The sequence below is a fragment of the Temnothorax americanus genome, unplaced genomic scaffold (genome assembly GCF_048541705.1).
Source record: "Temnothorax americanus isolate GAGA-0224 unplaced genomic scaffold, ASM4854170v1 Scaffold24, whole genome shotgun sequence".
NCBI lineage: Eukaryota > Metazoa > Arthropoda > Insecta > Hymenoptera > Formicidae > Temnothorax > Temnothorax americanus.
In genome coordinates, this window is record NW_027509381.1 from 609,048 (window position 1) to 630,411 (window position 21,364).

The 21,364-nt window shown below is 38.3% G+C and overlaps 3 protein-coding genes across 10 annotated transcripts in view; 2 read left to right on the forward strand and 1 right to left on the reverse strand.

Moving 5' to 3' along the window:
• Axed (BTB/POZ domain-containing protein axundead) overlaps nt 1-2,155 on the forward strand; it is a 30,528-nt gene extending 28,373 nt beyond the window's left edge. For both annotated transcript variants that reach the window (XM_077408597.1, XM_077408596.1), the window contains exon 6: nt 33-2,155. In XM_077408597.1, the coding sequence (XP_077264723.1) occupies nt 33-251 (219 nt within the window). In that variant the 3' untranslated portion in view covers nt 252-2,155. The remainder of the gene's footprint in view (nt 1-32) is intronic.
• LOC143898837 (ADP-ribosylhydrolase ARH3) lies at nt 2,055-5,080 on the reverse strand. 3 transcript variants are annotated; one of them, XM_077408598.1, is made up of 6 exons: nt 4,857-5,080; nt 4,382-4,539; nt 3,836-4,057; nt 3,003-3,109; nt 2,727-2,934; nt 2,055-2,614 (listed from the first exon to the last, which is right to left on the reverse strand). In XM_077408598.1, exons 1-6 carry the CDS (start codon nt 5,017-5,019, stop codon nt 2,435-2,437), a joined length of 1,038 nt encoding a protein of 345 aa, XP_077264724.1. In that variant the 5' UTR covers nt 5,020-5,080; the 3' UTR covers nt 2,055-2,434. The 3 variants fall into 3 exon arrangements, with proteins under 3 accessions (XP_077264724.1, XP_077264725.1, XP_077264726.1); XM_077408599.1 differs by having other exon boundaries at nt 4,382-4,567; nt 4,857-4,996; XM_077408600.1 differs by having other exon boundaries at nt 4,382-4,558; nt 4,857-4,987.
• A 2,759-nt stretch (nt 5,081-7,839) lies between these two features.
• The window catches only part of LOC143898847 (A-type potassium channel modulatory protein KCNIP1), an 84,104-nt gene continuing 70,579 nt past the window's right edge, over nt 7,840-21,364 (forward strand). For 2 of the 5 annotated variants that reach the window (XM_077408630.1, XM_077408625.1), the window contains exon 1: nt 7,840-12,355. In XM_077408630.1, the coding sequence (XP_077264756.1) occupies nt 12,191-12,355 (165 nt within the window). In that variant the 5' untranslated portion in view covers nt 7,840-12,190. The remainder of the gene's footprint in view (nt 12,356-21,364) is intronic. The other 3 variants (XM_077408628.1, XM_077408627.1, XM_077408626.1) reach the window with 3 other exon arrangements.

The following is a 21,364-nucleotide window of genomic DNA, read 5'->3' on the forward strand; positions in this document are numbered from 1 at the left end:
GCTTATATAGATTTTTCTTCAAAAATCCACAGTTTCGCAACAACGCAGCCGTTCATCCGTCCAGATTGTCCAACGCGCCCAGGATGGCGTATAAACGAGAGGACGTGGACTGCAATATGTTGAGGCCGGGTAAAAAAGAGCGACAGGATAATCGGAAAAATAGAAGGAGAGAATGTGCCAGTCAAGGGCAAAGGACCTGCGCTAGAATAGGAAATTGCCTCGTACAAATCTTAGCTTGCGTCTTTGATTAAACATTGCACCGTGGAATTATAATTAATCGCAGAACTTCCAAATTTTCCCACCGAAAGAAATATTGTCTTAATTTCTACGGCACTGTGTTTCTTTTGTTGCAAATTTCTCCCGACAAATCAAGACACGAGATAATAAACGATACAGAAGAATTAAAAGCGATACAGAAGTTTAAAGGCGCGACATTTAATGGACGTCTAAACACACGCGTTTATTTAAATGGCAATTAAGTCAAATCCGCAGAAGACATTCAGTATAATTGCATAATTAAAGTAAAGCTTACAAAGTGTGATTATGCAAAAACACAAGTTATTTCTATTATCGCCGGAATATCGTTAACGTTTTACGCGATCAACTAAAAATGTTAAAAAAAATCAGCTATTGAAATCGGTATTATTATATATACATATATATATACAATATTTTTAAAGGTATAATAGAGACTGAGATCTTCAAAAAAAATGTTTTTAAATGATTTTAGAGACGAATTTAGATCTCCGGCGGACTTTTATTGGTGAGACCATTTCAGAGGAACGGAAAAATCGCGCGCTCGTTAAAATTTGAACCACCCACGTGATTTAGAACTATATATTGTGCGCAACTTCCATTAATATTATAAACACTGTCGTTTTACACACATTTTGTTACTTAGGAAAATATTTTATTCTTTTCACTTGCATTTTCGCGTAAGGTCTGTTGCTACTACAACAGCAGTCTTTCGTTATAATCGATGGACGTAGTCACAAGATTTTCGCTATTATGAGAGACTGCATTTTTCAATATTTTACAATTTTTACAAGAAAACAAGACTTCAAGATTTTGATTCAACCATATAGGTGAAAGATTTACGAATATAAATTATTAATGGTCAAACTATAACGTATCTTTTCCATAAGCGCCTTTCCCAAAGATTTTTTTATAAATCGAATGTACGCGAGTACAAAAAGTATTGTCTACGTTATAAATGCGTATATCCTGTTGAGTGTTATTACATCTTCGTTGTGTTCATATTTGCTGTTTAGAGTATATGTATAATCTTTAAATTATTTGTATTCTGCATGTAGATACGTAAAGCTGCGGTTAAAAATCCGACAGTTGACGCGTTCAAAAAGATATATGTAATATTAATTTTATAAGAAGGATCGAGAGAGAGTTATCAAGTATTTATCTGATCTTCATATTAATCTTTAAAAATTTTATCTTTTTTATTCTATTTATTCAGTCTCCGCATTTCCGCATTTTTTTTAGTATCTAAAATGTCCGTTTCATAATGAAAATATGATTGTAAGTCGGATACTTTAGGGAAAGTGTCTAAAAATGAACATATTGTATATGCGGTAAAAATGTGACATTATTGAAGAAATAGCGATTATTTTATGTTGATGAACAATTAGTACATTTTTATAGCTTTGTACAAGAGAAATCATTTATGATATCGTTGCTATATACTAATTACTATTTTTAATTGGATTATTGACGTATATGTAACAGAACTTGCACTTTTAGTGTGCGCTTTGATAGAGTTACAGACTGATCGCCATGCTTTATATTTAAGATCTCTGTGATCGTTGAGGGAATGAAACCGATTGGAAACAGAAAAATTCAAGCGGTTTCCGAAATCTCTCCTCCTCTCCTCTCCCATATTCTTATTTACACGAAACTTATAAAATATTGATATTATTTTGTATTTCTACTGTAAGTCCAATAAAAACGTGATTATATCGATGTAAGTCCGACTTTGTAGCAAATGGTAGTGTACCGTGAAAAATTACTAGTCATACAGATTTGTTTTCCAAACAACTCAGTTACCAGATATAATTCTTTATTCCTTGTATCAAAAATGAAATATGTTAACAATACGTGAACGAGAGAGAATGTGAAATACATAAAATAGCGAAAATATAAATGGTAATGTGTTGTAATTATAAATTGATATTTAGTAAAAAACACGCCACCTAATACGCCAAATGATAAATTGTTGAATGGAGCTCGTAAAGGAGCGATGTAAATAATATAATATAAATAAAATACAAAAGAACATCGAATATATAATCTTTGTTAGTAACTATTTGTAGTTGTTAGAGGTCATAACAATAATACTTGATTTAAACGCCATTTCCAATAAAAATAGTTTCCCACAACTTTTCATATAATATATACTTTTTTAATTATATATATTAGATATTCATTTATTTATATCAATAGATGTTGCTATATCCAACAATTTATCAGCCATTTCTCGAAATCGTTCCCATTCTTCGCAATGCGATAAGAGCAGTACGCTGAACTTTTCGTAGCCGTAGAAAGCGCCTACTATCGCGCCGGTCATACTAGCAATCGTGTCTGTGTCGCCGCCCAAAGAGATCTATGAAATAATGGCAACGTGATAATGTAAGCGACATTTTCAAATATTTTGTTATACAAAATCGATAATAATTTAATCTAATTGATAGGCTTTGCTATAACTTAGAACTTACGGCATATTGAATTGCTCTTCTGAGAGGATTATCAGTTCGTATCCTTTTTATGCGCTTCTGTGCTTTCAGAAAGCAAAAAATCGCGGTAGGAACTGACTCTAAAGCTCTGACTTTAACACCTAGTTGTTCAACTACCCTTTGCTCATTAGGCTCATCCCCATCCTCAGAAAGTAGATTCTTTACTATGTTTAGTCGCTCTTTATATTCACTATGATTTAATAAGTATAATTAATATCTCTTTAAATGTAATAATATGTATCGACATGTAAAATATACCTTGCATTCTCAATTTTATCCATTTTGTTTATGAGATCGTCAACAAAATTGGTAACATTCAATTCTTCGCTGGGATTTAAACATAGACTTTGTTGAATTGCTATAGCCTGTGATAATAATGGACTTTTGTGACAGATATCTATTAATACAGAAATATATGTATAAACTTTTTTAAATTAATAATAAGGCAAATAAAAGCGGGACGTCGGTGTTTTAAAGCGAGAATATATAGTACAAATAAATACTTTAATACAAACATATAAAATACAAACAGTTCAGTTTTACCTTTAGACCCTCTTTAGTATGATATATTATAAATAAAATTATGATCTTAAAATTGGTTGCAATAAACGCATATGTAGAAGAGTGTTGACGTGTTCTCTAAGCCAATGGTCAGGGCACAAATTTGGTTTACAAGATCAACCAATGGCATATCGCGAAATTGACTACTATCTTTTAGATGGAATAAAAAGACGAAAGAGATTAGCCAATTAAGAAATCGCATTTACAAGACGTGTGATCCACTTACCAAACAGTCAACCTCGTAACATAGTCATCAGTGTTTGAATTCGATGCAAGTCGATGTGTTTTATTTAGAATCTGCACATCGACTAAAGGCTTTGCTTTGACACGGTGAAAGAGATATCAAACAAAATTATGAAACATAAAATGCATAAAGAAAAAAATTAGTCAATAAATAAAACTCGCTTTAATACCGGCGTCCCGCTCTCATTTGCCTTATTATTAATTTGATTGTATATCTTGAGATTCTTGAGAACATTTTTCTTGCTTCTATTGTATCTTTTTATTGATAAAAATTGATTTGCAGTTACTTGTAAAATAGCGCCGTTTATTCCTAGTTTGTGTGCATGTGTAATTTCTGTCGCTTCTTTGACATAATATAAAAGTTTGTCATAATTGTTGTATGAAAATAACGCAACAGGTGCAATTCTCATTGCACCGCCGTTGCCATAAGAACCTAGACCATCGAATAGATTCTTCGCTGGGATCTTTATATTTGTCTCCTCCACGTGCCTCTTCCATTCCTTAAGTACCTATTTGTATAAGAGATTACTAAAACTTAGTATTGTATTATTTGTAAAAAAAATCTGACGTTACACTATATATCGAGAAAAGAACTAAAATCCTAAGATATAGACCTATATATATTTATTTCTAATAATTTTGAAGAGATTTAAAATTATTGAGTATAACATTAATTTAATATTATATATATATATATATATATATATATATATATATATATATATATATATATATATATATATATAATATATAATATATATATAATATTAAATATTAATATCCTGTAATATAAAACTAAAATTATTGCTTAATATATTAGTAAAAAAACTAACGGTTGCAGTACCAGCTCCGTAACCACGATCAGGCTCTTCATGATAACTTTTTGCGAATCGTTTAGCCACATCAACAATATCCAGATCTTGTTTCTCGATCAATGACTCAGCTAAGGAACGTGTCATTGCCGAATCATCTGTATATACCATGACAGGCTCTACACAATTAAGAATTCTCTAAAAATTCTATAAAAAATTAAAATGTAAGACACATATATATAGGAAATTTCAGAGTTACTTCTTGATTTTTATGTTTAAGATTATAAGAGAAGAAAATATGAGTTTTGATATATCATATGTATAATTATAAATATGCTAATAATATAAACAAACTGAACCTGAACTGAACTGAACTGAACAAATAAATTACAGGATTCAAATTAATATCGCGCGCGCGAGTCTAAATTAATGTTTATTACATCGCATGCAAGTCGGTTTTCTTATAAATTACAAAGACAGAGTTTCGCGACCTAACCTCTGAACTTCGTGTTCCACAATTTATTCAGCCTTCGCTGCAACAAGACTTTTCTGTGACGTGATATAGTTGTTAAACCCTCGTACGGACTTCCGAGGCAATCGCCGACCAAAACACCCAGCATCGTACCACGAAATTTATTTTTTAGCAACATCGGGTCCATATTCGATTATTGTTGCACGGAAATCTAACCTATGACTAGTTGACTAGTACCGGAAGAAGTGAAGAACTTGGTTAACTTGGTTTCTGGAGCACGCAAAGCGCAAGGACAGCTGTCAAGTGTTAACAGCTGTTGAGATGCTTTTTTTTCGATGAGTTTCGGAACGCGTGCGAAAAGCGGTCTTTTTGTCGAACAATATGCGGAAACAAAATATAGCTACGAAAATATATCAATATTGTAGTGTTTTCATAGTAATTATTTAATATGTAAATTGATTGTGTGAGATACGGATTTAATAGATTTTTAAAAAGCTTTCTGGAAATTTTCTTATCTAATCGTGAATTTTTGCCTTATAAATGTCTAATCTATGGCTTTTATTGGCACCTTTGACAACAATTAATAAGTATTTCAGGGGTTTAAACTTCTAGGCTGCGGTCCGATTCACGCTCACAGCGTTGTAAGCATCATGCATTCTGTCTTCGTTGCACATTGAATATCAAACGAAGATAGAGCGATGCTTTCGGCGCTGTAAGAGTGAATCCGGACCACAGCCTTAGATAATATACTAATTATATATATTTTTAAATCTTTTTGCTCTCAATATGTAGTACGTCACTGTATACTGAATTATAGATGCTTTTCATCCTGAAAAAAAAAAATAAAGCTTGAATAATATATACAATTTACATATGAATTAGACTTTCCGATAAATAAATCTATTGTTTTTAAATACTTGTAAGAAACAGCCAAATATAGAATCAATTTTTACTTTTTTGTACTCAATCTATAATCTCGCACGCGTACATATAATTAGTACGTATACGCCCACATGTTTATTGACAATTACCTCTGAATAAGGCTCTCTGAAGCGCATGCTTGGAAAATATTATATATACATGACAATTGCATTGTATTTATTTTTCTCGATAATGTTTGTGTATATATATTGATTGTTTTTTCACGATTATGTAGGTATACGTATATACGCGCATGCCATATTGTACAGAATCTTATTGATTTTATAATATAAAATGATATAAGTAAAATGTATGATTAAATTATTAATTAAATACAATTATACTTTTATCATAAATTTTACGAATAATTTTGTAATGTAAAATCTATGAAATTCTGTATACACTACATGAGAAATATTAATGCCTTATATGAAGTTAAAGTGCTTGTCATGTGATGTGGCAAATCCATATGGCGTGTGTACTCCGATAAATTAATTTATCAAGTTATGCGCGTGTATACGCGAAGCGAGTATGTATAATAATACGTCAATACGAGTTCGATTAAGTGAGAACACGGTTTTTCCTTCAGCCAGCGGATCCGAAAAGTCTCTCTTTAATGGACGACCTTTAACCGTGCTCGATATAGAATTGTCGCGTGGAACATTCGTTTATATAATCACGATTTTTTGCTAATAAGATGTTGTGCACGTTCACTCGGCCGGAAACAGGCTATTAATCGATCCAACGTTAAAGTCACGCTCGAGCTTAAAGGAGAAACGGCGGTCGCGCGGTCGGTCGAGCCAGTGGCCACCGATGTAATCTCCTCTGTTAATTAATTACAGTGAACTAATTCCTAGGATCTACCGCAATGGAGATAAGATGGTACTCTAATTTGTTCTTTCGTGATTTATGTCAAAATACTTAAAGGTCATCTGTTGCGCGGAGCTTTTCTTTTTAAGTTACGATATTTTACGTTGGAAAAATACCGCTCTAATTTATCTCACGCTTAACGATCGAAACACGAGAACTGTAAATTGCCGTAAATAATTAGGAACGATATGATCGCTCACGTGAACGTTATGCATTTCTATAATACCAATTTTCCTCTATGCATCGTGCATGATAAATGCTATATATACTACGTTTACGCGAGCGTTACTTCTGTAGTAACTTATACGATATATCACTTGTTTACGCGGATGAGTAAATTATCGTAAGTTACTACAAAATCTCGTTTACGCGAAGGAAAATTTCGTTTACGCGAAGGAATTATCGTAAGTTACTACAGAAGTAACGCTCGCGTAAACGTTACGATAGTGAGATTTATAAAATGTCATATATGGAATTGTTTGGATATTAATAGAAAGTGGTGCGCGATTTGTGCGCAATATATAATTGTGTAATATAATTTCCACGTTATTTATTGCACTTATAAAGTTCACTTTAACAAATGCAATAATTCAAGAACAATATATCCGCGTCGCGACATTCGTGAACACGTTGAAACCGTGCTCGATCGTGACTATAAAAGCGTAGATTATTTTTGTTGCCGCACGGTTATTATCATCTTATCGACGTACATTTACATGTGTACGAATTTCTCAAATCTCGATTAACGAATTTTTTCGCGCTTTTGCAGCACGTATACTATTTATCGACATTGAATGTACTTTCCGCCACGCCACTCTCATGCAATTACGTCATATTTGCGTGACGGGCGATTAAGCTCGCTAATTTGCGAAGGGTATTATACTCCGCGAGTGTACAGTTCTCGCGTTATCCGTTTATTTATCGTCTCTTTATTTCCTATACATTTTCATCGTTGATACCTGCACCGGATACTCGGCGCGCGTTCCAGAATTTCCAGCATCGCGCGTCCTACGTGAGGGATACCACCCTCGCACGCACCGCAACCTTCAGGGTGGTTTCGCCTTCGCCGAGTGACGCCGGACGCGGCGTGCGTCGAAGGGATCGGCGCGGCGGCGGCACTCGACCGCGGTGATTTGACGCGCTGCCGTCGCCTCACGATTGGTCGGACCGCTCGGCCAATCGGCGGTGGCGCCGTCTACTAGACGCGCTCTATCCGGGCAGCCAGTGTACCGCCGGTCGCGTACCTGTTCGGATTGTTTTTGTTCGGTTGTGGTTCGCGCTCGTGAAAGACCCTCTCTCCCCTCGACCCTCCGCGGGTGAACCGGCAGTGCCTCGCGGAATATCGAGATATCCCTTCATTCAATCTTTCTCTATCCTTTTCTTTCTTTCTCCCCCTTCCTCTCTCTCTCTTTCTCTCACTCTCACTTCCTCTCTTCCTTTTTCGTATCGGATAATGATTGGTCCGCGCCGATGTTGAGGACCGGCGCGACGATACGAAGCGTGACGAGATCATGTTATGGAGATCGGCGAGTTGACGTCCTCCTCGTGTCTCGTCGCCGCGCTGTCTCCCCGCACGACGGTGGGAGGGTCGTCAACCGCGTCGCCGAGTGATCCACCTGCTCGAGTCGACCGTCGCCGCCGCCGCCGCTGATGCAGCCGCGTGCGAGCCGCTGCCTCTCGCTCCCGGGATCGCCACCGCTACCGCCGCCGCCGTCGCCGCCGCCACCGCCGCCGCCGCCGCCCCCGCTGCCGCCGTCGTCGATCGTCGACGCGATCCTCTCGCGCGGACCAAGCGGGAGATCCGTGATAGGATAGGCGCGCGTGTATACTCCATCCACTCCTTTTCCCTGCCTGCGCTCCACGTAAATCGCGTCCTACGACCAAGAAGTTACACCTGCAGCACCCTCTCGCCGCAGTCCGTTAATTATCGCCGATCGCAGCCCCGTACCCCGTATCGCCGCCTCCTTCATTAACAGGTGACGAATCTCGATATGCGATCTCTTTTTTTTATTTATTAGCGTGGTTTATTGGCGACGCGGCGGACATTTCGTACGTTTCGATATATAGGAGCGGAGTTTAAGAGCTGTCAGTTTAGGCAGGGGCGCCCATGAGGGAGGAGCAAGAAGGGCATATGCCTCTCTGGATTTTAATTTTTTTAACTTTTTAATTGATTTTAGATAACTTTTTGTAATAATCTGCATAAATATTTCTTTAGAAAATACATTTGACAGAGCTTTAAGTAAATCGAAAAATTCCGATCCATATGCATATATGCATATAGGAACTCATTCCTTTTTTTAGAATGAGCGAACTCATCGATATATAGTATTTTGTCTTCTGCATGGGGTCAAATGCGTATCTTGAAAATTACAAAAAAGTGAACATTGCAGATTTACTAGATTTCGACAAATAAAATCATAGATACTCTAATGAATTTCCTCACTTTTGTAAATTTCACCTCATTTCAATATTATTAATCGACCCCTTGGAAGTTAAGAAAATTTGAAATTTGCCTTTTTTTCTGAATAATTATTTTTTATTGTTTTATTTATATTAAACGAAGTATCTTATTTCTGAACTCTCAGTCCTTCACAACCTGAACAAAAATGGTACACCCAAAAATATTTACATTCTGCCCCCCCCCCCTCTTGAAAAAAGTTGTAAGGCATATGAGCTTAGGTAGTTTAAATCCGGTGTCAACTCTGTGAGAAGAGAATGGTAGTACGTGAGAAAAGAATTCGGTAGTTAAACCGTACTTCAAGTGCTACAATCAACGTCAAATGAGAAATTTCTCGGGTAACATGCCCCTCCCTCTCCCCGCATTATGTTTCGTAGCGAATACTCACAGCAGCTCCGCGTTCGTTAGCATTGCACGATATCTAAATTGCAATGTTTGGTTCTGAGGGTGAATAGAGGATACAGATTTCTTAAGGGAGGTCTTCTCTGTCTGCACGTGGCTCGCTATTGCATTTATGATAATATAATTGATGCGCTCGACTTCGAAATGCAGATCTGAAAGAATGTTGAAAATCTAAGAGAGCCTCGGAAAAAATTCCTCTAATGGAAAAACTCGCGATTTAGGTACAGGCGATTAGTCGATCGTGCAATTATAAAAAATTATAAATTAAAAACTCGAACCCCAAGCTCGAAATATGATAAAAAAAATTAATAAAAAAAATTTACTCCGAAATTTAAATTTCACGATATTGAAGTTTTATAGTTTATATACCAGAAAATTTCGAATATAAACCTTTATAATCAATGATAAACCCGTTATTGGCTGGAAAATTGGCAACGTCAATTATTTGCGTTTCTCTCGTACACATTTCAGTCTCTCAATAAGGAATATTTCGTAATTTTTGATTGAAATATCAATTTGCATAAATTTCATTTTAAGTGAGCGATTGTTATTTAAACATGGAAATATATGAAACGGATCTGCGTTGATATAAATTTATTTGTTTATTGATAAATTATTAATAAAATAATAATATACATCTGCGAGAATTGGTTAATTAATTAGAAGAGAAAAATAAAATTACACAGATGATATTATACAATGCGCGAAATAGTTGAAATAATATCGCGACATAAGGAACAAAAGACTGTAAGTGCTTCTAAGCAGTGCTATACGTTGCTTTAGGTGTAACACTTTATACCTACGTTGACATTTTTTTACATTTTTCTAAAATGCTAATTTAGATAATTGTCCATTGTAATACTTCCTGCATCATTAAGCATATAGGCCCGACGGTGAAGCTTTATTTATACGCACCTTACGGTATGCCTGTTGACCCCGTATCACGTTGTTATATATACGCGACAATCGCGATATAAATATTTTGACATTAATCTTTAACATTTTCCGCGAATCCCAGCGTTTGTCAGCGCTGATAAAGGTTGCGCTGCAAGGAAAGTTGTCGCACCGCAAACTTCGAAGTGGTTTTGTAAGTGGTATTTATTATCCTTTGCGCGAAGACTCTCTTACCGTTGGACTCCCTTTTACTCTTATTAATATCAAGTACTAACCGCATTGCCTCGCATTATTCGCAATTGCAAAGACGTGTTGCCCTGCACGCTATATACTTTTTATATAGATAATGCCAGAAAGTACAAGATTAAATAAAAGTAAATTAAAAAGATATATATTTTATAAAACGATATATTAATTTCTCAGCACGCATGTCCAAAATCGGGTTATAAAACATCTTAAAGACATCTTTAAGGCTTCTTATGATATAATGTTAAAATGTCTTATATCCCGATTTTGGACATGGTGCTGTCTGGGTTATAACTAAAAAAGACGTGTCGTGTCGAAGTAAACAATTGCTAAGTTCTAATCTAACTTAATAATTAAATGTTAAATTAAATAATTTAATAATCAAATATTGATTGGATTCCAGCATGAAAGTTTTCATTTCCGCTGCTGGCCTCCTTTCATGCCCTGCAGAAAAAATAGGGAAGTCTGATAGACTCCGCGTGCATTAGGGTTTCTATATACGCTCTTGCATCCCTCACGATGGTTTCTCGTGGTTTTTATCAATAAATTTCGAACGACCGCGCCCAGAATCGATCTTGAAGTTTTGGCACGGTAACCTTTCGCGAATTCTAAGCCATCGATTTTTATGCGAACGATATTCACTCGTCTTACCCGGCTATTTTTACGATCCTCGCGGAGTGACCCCGAAATCTAGATCTAAGACGCAGCTTCAACTTACGTCCGTGTTCTTCCTAATAGTGATTAATAGCGTATATGCACGCAACTATCAAACGGGAACGGCTTTATCCTTAGAATCGTGAACTTTAAAGCACTCTCAGGCCGCATATATCAGACTTGCCTCGTCTTCCACCCTCGCTCAGTCCGGTTTTTGTTTGTTTGCGCTATCTTTCTTTCATTTCGCGGGACCTATGCCAAATCCTGAAAAATCTGTAACGCTATACACGGATATAAATACAAATGCCACGAGCGGAATTGCCGGAAAGCGACAATTAATTACGACAAACTCGCTCGGTCGCGGAGAAACCTCAGGATTCCACAAATGCGAAACAACTTTGATTTCACCGTTATCTTGAGATACAGGCACATCGTAATGTCCGTTCAGTTGCGAAGACGGAACTAATTACCCGATCGGAGGAAACATTGATATAATCGATAAGCTCGCCGTGTGTAATTAGAACGTTAAAAATAATCGCGCTTTGCATTACACCCCGTTCGTTACCAATGCGCGAACGCATTTCGCACGCGTTTCGCGCGGTTTGTTCACCACCAAGTCGCGAGGGTATCACGTGGAAAATATTTTGCAGTTCGCCGCTCGAAAGAGAGTTTCGCGCTTTCTCCTCCTTCTTCTCCGGTAGACTCGAGGGGAAGAAGTCGAGCGAGACGCGCGGCAGAGAGGATCGATAGAGGAAACGCACGATGAGACGCACGATGACGGGGAACGTGCCGATGATAGTGTGACCTCGCGGGTCACCGGATATAAAAAAATAGAAAGAAGCTGGAAGCTGGGGGTAGGAGGCAGCCCTGTCGTGGACTTTCGACAATTTAGGCGGCGGCAGGATCAAAGGTCATGGCAACGCCGCCGGACTCGCCGGGACCGGAAGAGGCGTTCTTTGAATTCGAGAGCACGAGGGCGAGGCAACAGACCACCAGGCCGGTGCCTATAGAGGAGCTTCTGCGACAGACCAAGTTCTCCCGCCAGGAGATCCGAGTCATGTATCGAGGCTTCAAGCAGGTACGTCCCCTCTTGACCTATCAGGGCACCATCGATGACATCGATCATCTCGGGGATCACTCGAACTTTGGCGAGCGCGAAATTATGCAAGAGGCAAAAAAGCATTTTTACACCATCGCATTTATCACAATTTTTATTCGCGCGTTCATTGTAATATGCAAATGAGCCTTATCGCACTTGGCTGCATAGCGCCATCATTTATTTTCATCACCTTGCAGCTCGTCGAGATTTCTCTCTTGTACACGAAGATTTCCTTTAATTTATGTAAGATTATTTCATTGGCACTTGCATAATTTTGCATTTCCAATCTACGATTGAAGATTTGACTTAAAAAACCTAACCCGAGTCCGTAAAGCAAAAATCTCAAAGGGAGAAGAGCTTCTCATCGATAATGTATCTATTTAAGACATATTTCAAAAGTTATTAATATTCTCATACTTTTATCCTTTTATTAAATTTGAACGTTTAACATAACAGAATTTGTCGAATCTCACATCAAGAAATTATTAAACTTAATCATGTGTGAACTCTAGTATCTATTACCTAAACTTATTGTTAATTCGAACTATGCCGAAGCCGAGAATTCCGAACATCGTTTTGTTCGTTGTTGCAAGATTACAACAACGCGCGGTAGCCGATATAGCATAGTTCGTACTAGTATTTTTAACCCCTTCTTTATTAAAGATAGTCTCGCAAAGTATTGATTATTCACGAGCATCCCACAGAAATTGTTAACGCGGTTACGTAAATGAATTGATTATAGCGCCATTGGGCTCAATCATCAGTAAAAAGCACTTCTTTCCAATCGATTTGTTGCGTCAGCATTGACCATTTGGCTCATATATTTTTAACTGTTCGTGATAAGTGAATTTTACATCGAGCTTGTAACGTACATAACACAAACATTTTATTGCCTATAAACAAATTTGTTGACATTCCCGAGACATGCCCGAAAATCAGTTAGCGTGGAATTACGCGATGAAATTATAGGAATAATCAAACTCGATTTCTACATTCCGTAAATGTAACAATTATGCCGATTTGTATTCATACAAACGTGTTTTCATACAATCCGTGTGGCAATGTGTGAAGGTAAAACAATACAGCGACGAAGTATAAATTGTGTTAACAACGCGGAAATAATCGTACGAGGTATAAGACGTTTATATCGATCTAGACTTTCGGCTGCGTCCGGTTGTAAGAAAAAATGTAAGCAGTAGGAATTACTTGCGTGGGTATAATAGAAAAATTATAGAAACTTGGCACTAGACGGATACGTTCGTATAGCCAAGAACGGGTTTGGTTGATATCCTATACATCTCTCTCCAATCACAGTTTTATGGCTAAATTTTATATCGCTTCGTCGTATCTTCTCTGTTGTATCTTCTTCGATAGATACAATGGTGCGATAGAAGTTTCCAATGGATTGCAGTGATTGTATCTTTTATAACATAGAATCACTTGCTATTGAATGAATGATATTACTCATCATATTAAGTTTGTGACGATTTCTACAATTTATTCGTGCGCAAAAAACACCAAATAACTGTTTTTTCTTTAAATCGAAGCTTTAAAAACATACATTCTCTCTCTTTCTCTCAGTTTGATTAAGAAATAAAAATTGCAGGATATTATATATTTATATAGATATTATTTATATACCGATTACGTGTATACTTCTTAACCCTCAGTTACCTCATCTGGGTCTGAGAGACCCCGCACATTGTTAATACGTGCAGGGTCTTTAAAACGTTCATAAAACCCTTGTATCTTTTTTTAGTCAGTACTACGTCAACTTGAAAAAAAGCAATTTTTTTCGCTTTTTCAGAAAAACACGTCTTCCCTTTTTTAAAATAACATTTACATTTTTTAACTTGGAATGATCTAACTTGCATAGTCTTGTAGATCTTTAAAAGACGCATCGATTAAAAAAAAGACTTCAAATTGATGCATTTGTCTTAAAGATACAAGCTAGAGAAAACGACAGGGGTCTCTCAGATCCTGGTGAGGTAATATCGGGGTGTAAAAACGTAAGGTAACTGAGGGTTTTTTAATATTCTCAAATGACTGCGCTAAAATAAAATACTTACTGAAGTTATCGAAAAGATAAACAGCAAATTATCCGCGGTGATCGTTTCGGGATGTAATTACGCGCACGCGACTCCTATATGATCCATGTATGGGCATAACTTACCCTGCATGATGGTGCTATTCATTCATACTGAAGTGATCCGTCGCCGATATCGGATCTACTGCTTGTCATACGCTCGGGCTTTGCGGTGCATAAATTTTCACTGACGCACGGTTCGATGAAGCTCAAAGCCGTGCACGCTTCGGAGTTTTGTGCGGTCCGTTACTTTCACGACTCTCGTGAAATATTCACCAGCAAGTTGCGGCGATGGTCAGTGGTGGTGGTCAGTCCACCTGAAGCCGAGCCGATGTGCGGTCTCTCCAAGGCTCACCAACGTAAATATCCTCCCTCCCCTCCGCGGTTGTTTTGTACAATGTACAAAACCAAGTTCCTGGAAAAGATGTGTATCGCCGGCGAAACTATGTCCAAGTCTTAACCAACCTATGATTATATGTATAGCTAGTGCCTCAACGGGAATAGTTCGCGAGTGCGAACTTGCATATAGGACATGCTACGTTTATCGCGCTTCCCACGGATCTCGAGCAATTTTAAGCAAATATTTTCTTTTACAATATAAATGTATTTTATATTGTATAAAAAATATTTTTATATTGTATTGCCAAACGACAGAGTACGGAATCTTTATTTGTGTTTTTCTGAATTTTATCATTGATCCTCATCATTTTTTTTTTTTTACATAATTTAAATGCGATCCAAGAATCCTACCAAACAAGTCTTCGAACTAGCTCTGATCGTGCAATAAAGTGGGGATATTTTATACAATATCTTTGATACATTATCATATTGTTTATGCTGGCGTGTCCCACGCCTTGCCGTCATCTGTACGGATTGATGAGTGCGCCACATGTAAAATTCCGTCCTGCGCGAAATTACGTATTCCCCTTGATGACATGCCCTCGTTTGCCGAGATTTATTCGACGGTTGTTACGGTTTTGGAAATTGAGAGAGCGCCATGCCACTCACAGCTTGATAGTCGCGCGTGCCCAAGTACACTGTCGGCGTTCTTTTCCGAGTGCGTGGGAGAATAGGGTCTCTCGGCAGCTATTTGAATTTATTGCGACCGCGGGAATACCGTCTCGCTTCTCACAAAAGTGCCTGGATATGTTTCTTGGACATTTTCGCTCGCGGGAAATCATCGCAAGGAGGTTGTGATTGCACATACGTGCGCATTCGTGGAAGATAGCTTTTACGAAAAAATGCATTTTAATCAAACGCAATTAAAAATAATCGCGTATGCGGTACTCGACTCGGAAATTGGCGTGTGATTTGTATTAACGCATGTCTGTGAAGTTGGCCCCCCTTTTTCAAAATTCGGAAAATTTTATTAGAGTTCTGGATTCCCCAGAAAGAGTTCTAGAGTTCTCTGTAGTTTTTAAAAAGAGTTCTGTCATTTAAAGTGGTGAAAACACCATTTTAAAAATGGGGGGGCTAACTTCACGGCGCCCCCCATTTAAAAAAAAATGAATTTTTTTTTGTAGTTCCGGATAGATTTCGATGAGTTCTAGAGTTCCCTATAGGTTTTAAAAAGAGTTCCGTTCAAATAAGCTCAAAAATCGATGTCAAAGTTGAACAAAAAATTTCCACTTTTTTTAAAAAATCAATTTTTTATGGTAGATTCAGAAAGATTTCGACGAGATCTAGAGTTCCCTATAGGTTTTAAAACGCTCCGACCAATATTTCAAAAGTTACAGCCCCTCAAAGTGCCGCAACTCGAAAATTTTCTAAGTCCCAAGGGGTAATTTTTTTTTTTTGAAATCGGCAGTTTTCGCTGGAGTTCTGGTGGCCCCCCAAAGAGTTCTATCGAAAACTATTAGGGTCCGAAACGATCCGACCCATATTTCAAAAGTTACAGCCCTCCAAAGTGCGCAACTCGAAAATTTTCTAAGTCCCAAGGGGTAATTTTTTTTTTTTGAAATCGGCAGTTTTCGCTGGAGTTCTGGTGGCCCCCCAAAGAGTTCTATCGAAAACTATTAGGGTCTGAAACGATCCGACCCATATTTCAAAAGTTACAGCCCTCCAAAATGCGCACCCTATAATAAAAATATTTTTTTTCCGGAGTTCTCGCGAGAGTTCTGTTGGCCCCCCAAAGAGTTCTATCGAAAACTATTAGGGTCCGAAACGATCCGACCCATATTTCAAAAGTTACAGCCCTCCAAAGTGCGCAACTCGAAAATTTTCTAAGTCCCAAGGGGTAATTTTTTTTTTTTGAAATCGGCAGTTTTCGCTGGAGTTCTGGTGGCCCCCCAAAGAGTTCTATCGAAAACTATTAGGGTCTGAAACGATCCGACCCATATTTCAAAAGTTACAGCCCTCCAAAATGCGCACCCTATAATAAAAATATTTTTTTTCCGGAGTTCTCGCGAGAGTTCTGTTGGCCCCCCAAAGAGTTCTATCGAAAACTATTAGGGTCCGAAACGATCCGACCCATATTTCAAAAGTTACAGCCCTCCAAAGTGCGCAACTCGAAAATTTTCTAAGTCCCAAGGGGTAATTTTTTTTTTTTGAAATCGGCAGTTTTCGCTGGAGTTCTGGTGGCCCCCCAAAGAGTTCTATCGAAAACTATTAGGGTCTGAAACGATCCGACCATATTTCAAAAGTTACAGCCCTCCAAAGTGCGCAACTCGAAAATTTTCTAAGTCCCAAGGGGTAATTTTTTTTTTTTGAAATCGGCAGTTTTCGCTGGAGTTCTGGTGGCCCCCCAAAGAGTTCTATCGAAAACTATTAGGGTCTGAAACGATCCGACCCATATTTCAAAAGTTACAGCCCTCCAAAATGCGCACCCTATAATTAAAATATTTTTTTTCCGGAGTTCTCGCGAGAGTTCTGTTGGCCCCCCAAAGAGTTCTATCGAAAACTATTAGGGTCCGAAACGATCCGACCCATATTTCAAAAGTTACAGCCCTCCAAAGTGCGCAACTCGAAAATTTTCTAAGTCCCGAGGGGTAATTTTTGCGCACTTTGGAGGGCTGTAACTTTTGAAATATGGGTCGGATCGTTTCGGACCCTAATAGTTTTCGATAGAACTCTTTGGGGGGCCAACAGAACTCCAGCGATAACTGCCAATTTAAAAAAAAAAAAATTACCCCTCGGGACTTAGAAAATTTTCGAGTTGCGCACTTTGGAGGGCTGTAACTTTTGAAATATTAGTCGGATCGTTTCGGACCTTAATAGTTTTCGATAGAACTCTTTGGGGGGCCACCAGAACTCCAGCGAGAACTGCCGATTTCAAAAAAAAAAATTACCCCTTGGGACTTAGAAAATTTTCGAGTTGCGCACTTTGGAGGGCTGTAACTTTTGAAATATGGGTCGGATCGTTTCGGACCCTAATAGTTTTCGATAGAACTCTTTGGGGGGCCAACAGAACTCTCGCGAGAACTCCGGAAAAAAAATATTTTTATTATAGGGTGCGCATTTTGGAGGGCTGTAACTTTTGAAATATGGGTCGGATCGTTTCAGACCCTAATAGTTTTCGATAGAACTCTTTGGGGGGCCACCAGAACTCCAGCGAAAACTGCCGATTTCAAAAAAAAAAAATTACCCCTTGGGACTTAGAAAATTTTCGAGTTGCGCACTTTGGAGGGCTGTAACTTTTGAAATATGGGTCGGATCGTTTCGGACCCTAATAGTTTTCGATAGAACTCTTTGGGGGGCCAACAGAACTCCAGCGATAACTGCCGATTTCAAAAAAAAAAATTACCCCTTGGGACTTAGAAAATTTTCGAGTTGCGCACTTTGGAGGGCTGTAACTTTTGAAATATGGGTCGGATCGTTTCGGACCCTAATAGTTTTCGATAGAACTCTTTGGGGGGCCAACAGAACTCTCGCGAGAACTCCGGAAAAAAAATATTTTTATTATAGGGTGCGCATTTTGGAGGGCTGTAACTTTTGAAATATGGGTCGGATCGTTTCAGACCCTAATAGTTTTCGATAGAACTCTTTGGGGGGCCACCAGAACTCCAGCGAAAACTGCCGATTTCAAAAAAAAAAAATTACCCCTTGGGACTTAGAAAATTTTCGAGTTGCGCACTTTGGAGGGCTGTAACTTTTGAAATATGGGTCGGATCGTTTCGGACCCTAATAGTTTTCGATAGAACTCTTTGGGGGGCCAACAGAACTCTCGCGAGAACTCCGGAAAAAAAATATTTTTATTATAGGGTGCGCATTTTGGAGGGCTGTAACTTTTGAAATATGGGTCGGATCGTTTCAGACCCTAATAGTTTTCGATAGAACTCTTTGGGGGGCCACCAGAACTCCAGCGAAAACTGCCGATTTCAAAAAAAAAAATTACCCCTTGGGACTTAGAAAATTTTCGAGTTGCGCACTTTGGAGGGCTGTAACTTTTGAAATATGGGTCGGATCGTTTCGGACCCTAATAGTTTTCGATAGAACTCTTTGGGGGGCCAACAGAACTCTCGCGAGAACTCCGGAAAAAAAATATTTTTATTATAGGGTGCGCATTTTGGAGGGCTGTAACTTTTGAAATATGGGTCGGATCGTTTCAGACCCTAATAGTTTTCGATAGAACTCTTTGGGGGGCCACCAGAACTCCAGCGAAAACTGCCGATTTCAAAAAAAAAAATTACCCCTTGGGACTTAGAAAATTTTCGAGTTGCGCACTTTGGAGGGCTGTAACTTTTGAAATATGGGTCGGATCGTTTCGGACCCTAATAGTTTTCGATAGAACTCTTTGGGGGGCCAACAGAACTCTCGCGAGAACTCCGGAAAAAAAATATTTTTATTATAGGGTGCGCACTTTGGAGGGCTGTAACTTTTGAAATATGGGTCGGATCGTTTCGGACCCTAATAGTTTTCGATAGAACTCTTTGGGGGGCCACCAGAACTCCAGCGAAAACTGCCGATTTCAAAAAAAAAAAATTACCCCTTGGGACTTAGAAAATTTTCGAGTTGCGCACTTTGGAGGGCTGTAACTTTTGAAATATGGGTCGGATCGTTTCGGACCCTAATAGTTTTCGATAGAACTCTTTGGGGGGCCAACAGAACTCTCGCGAGAACTCCGGAAAAAAAATATTTTTATTATAGGGTGCGCATTTTGGAGGGCTGTAACTTTTGAAATATGGGTCGGATCGTTTCAGACCCTAATAGTTTTCGATAGAACTCTTTGGGGGGCCACCAGAACTCCAGCGAAAACTGCCGATTTCAAAAAAAAAAATTACCCCTTGGGACTTAGAAAATTTTCGAGTTGCGCACTTTGGAGGGCTGTAACTTTTGAAATATGGGTCGGATCGTTTCGGACCCTAATAGTTTTCGATAGAACTCTTTGGGGGGCCAACAGAACTCCAGCGAGAATTGCCGATTTCAAAAAAAAAAATTACCCCTTGGGACTTAGAAAATTTTCGAGTTGCGCACTTTGGAGGGCTGTAACTTTTTAAATATTAGTCGGATCGTTTCGGACCTTAATAGTTTTCGATAGAACTCTTCGGGGGGCCACCAGAACTCCAGCGAGAATTGCCGATTTCAAAAAAAAAAAATTACCCCTTGGGACTTAGAAAATTTTCGAGTTGCGGCACTTTGAGGGGCTGTAACTTTTGAAATATTGGTCGGAGCGTTTTAAAACCTATAGGGAACTCTAGATCTCGTCGAAATCTTTCTGAATCTACCATAAAAAATTGATTTTTTAAAAAAAGTGGAAATTTTTTGTTCAACTTTGACATCGATTTTTGAGCTTATTTGAACGGAACTCTTTTTAAAACCTATAGGGAACTCTAGAACTCATCGAAATCTATCCGGAACTACAAAAAAAAATTCATTTTTTTTTAAATGGGGGGCGCCGTGAAGTTAGCCCCCCCATTTTTAAAATGGTGTTTTCACCACTTTAAATGACAGAACTCTTTTTAAAAACTACAGAGAACTCTAGAACTCTTTCTGGGGAATCCAGAACTCTAATAAAATTTTCCGAATTTTGAAAAAGGGGGGCCAACTTCACAGACATTATTAACGCGAGGTAGGAAGAAAATATATACGACGAGAATCGTAGTGAACGGAAGGATAATGAGCATAGAAGAAGTATTCTCGTTACACTTCTTCCATATTTCCGGTGCAAATATCCTTTTTATATTCCATTATTTACGAAATATATATTCAATGCGACGCGTTCTCGTATGGCCGTGAAAACTATTTTTTTTTTTAACAGACGAGAACGCAGCATACATTTCTTATCTTTCAGATAACATAAATTCAATATTCAAAGCGGCTGTAGAACGCGCGCGCTTTGAATATTTATCAAAATGGACTATTAGGAGGGACTAGGTGCATGGATTTATATCTCGGCACAAGAGCACTGCACATTTATATCGCTCTCGGCTCACAGACTATATTTATTCCACTTCGTAGGTTCAGTTTGTCTTCGTATCTTACGACTACATAAAGTAATATTTCTACTCGCAAACTGCATCCTGCAAGCGCTATATTTTCGTCGGATACGCGCTGCGCACCTGCAATATTTCAAATTTTGAAACCAAATATATGTACCTTTGAACGCACCGCGACGTTCGTATTCCGTCGTATAGTAAAGCGCCAATTTTATCGTTTGCCGAGAATTTTTGCTTGCATCAACAAAATCAGTTCTTGATTTTCGAGATTTTTACGCTGAACGGTTGTCGAACATCAAGAGATCTCAGTGTGCATATATGCAACGTTACATGTATAACACTGCACGACGTTATATACACTGCCTTGCACGCTCAATCATGCCTAGCACCTCTGCCCTTAATATTAAAAGCGAAGATTAAGCAAACACGCAAGCACATATTAAGTAGGCAGCCCGCGCTGCAGAATTTAAAGGCCACTCACTCCCGGCAGGGTGGTTCAATTTACCTAGCGGGACGTGGACGAACTGT

Bases quoted from the DNA above. Each gene is read 5' to 3' on its own strand.
- LOC143898837 (XM_077408598.1), bottom strand. From the start codon at position 5,019: ATGGACCCGATGTTGCTAAAAAATAAATTTCGTGGTACGATGCTGGGT. The intron at 4,540-4,856 runs GTTAGGTCGCGA...TTAATTGTGTAG, and splicing joins GTGGAACACGAAGTTCAGAG to AGCCTGTCATGGTATATACA. The intron at 2,615-2,726 runs GTAAGTTCTAAG...ATTATTTCATAG, and splicing joins GAAGAGCAATTCAATATGCC to ATCTCTTTGGGCGGCGACAC.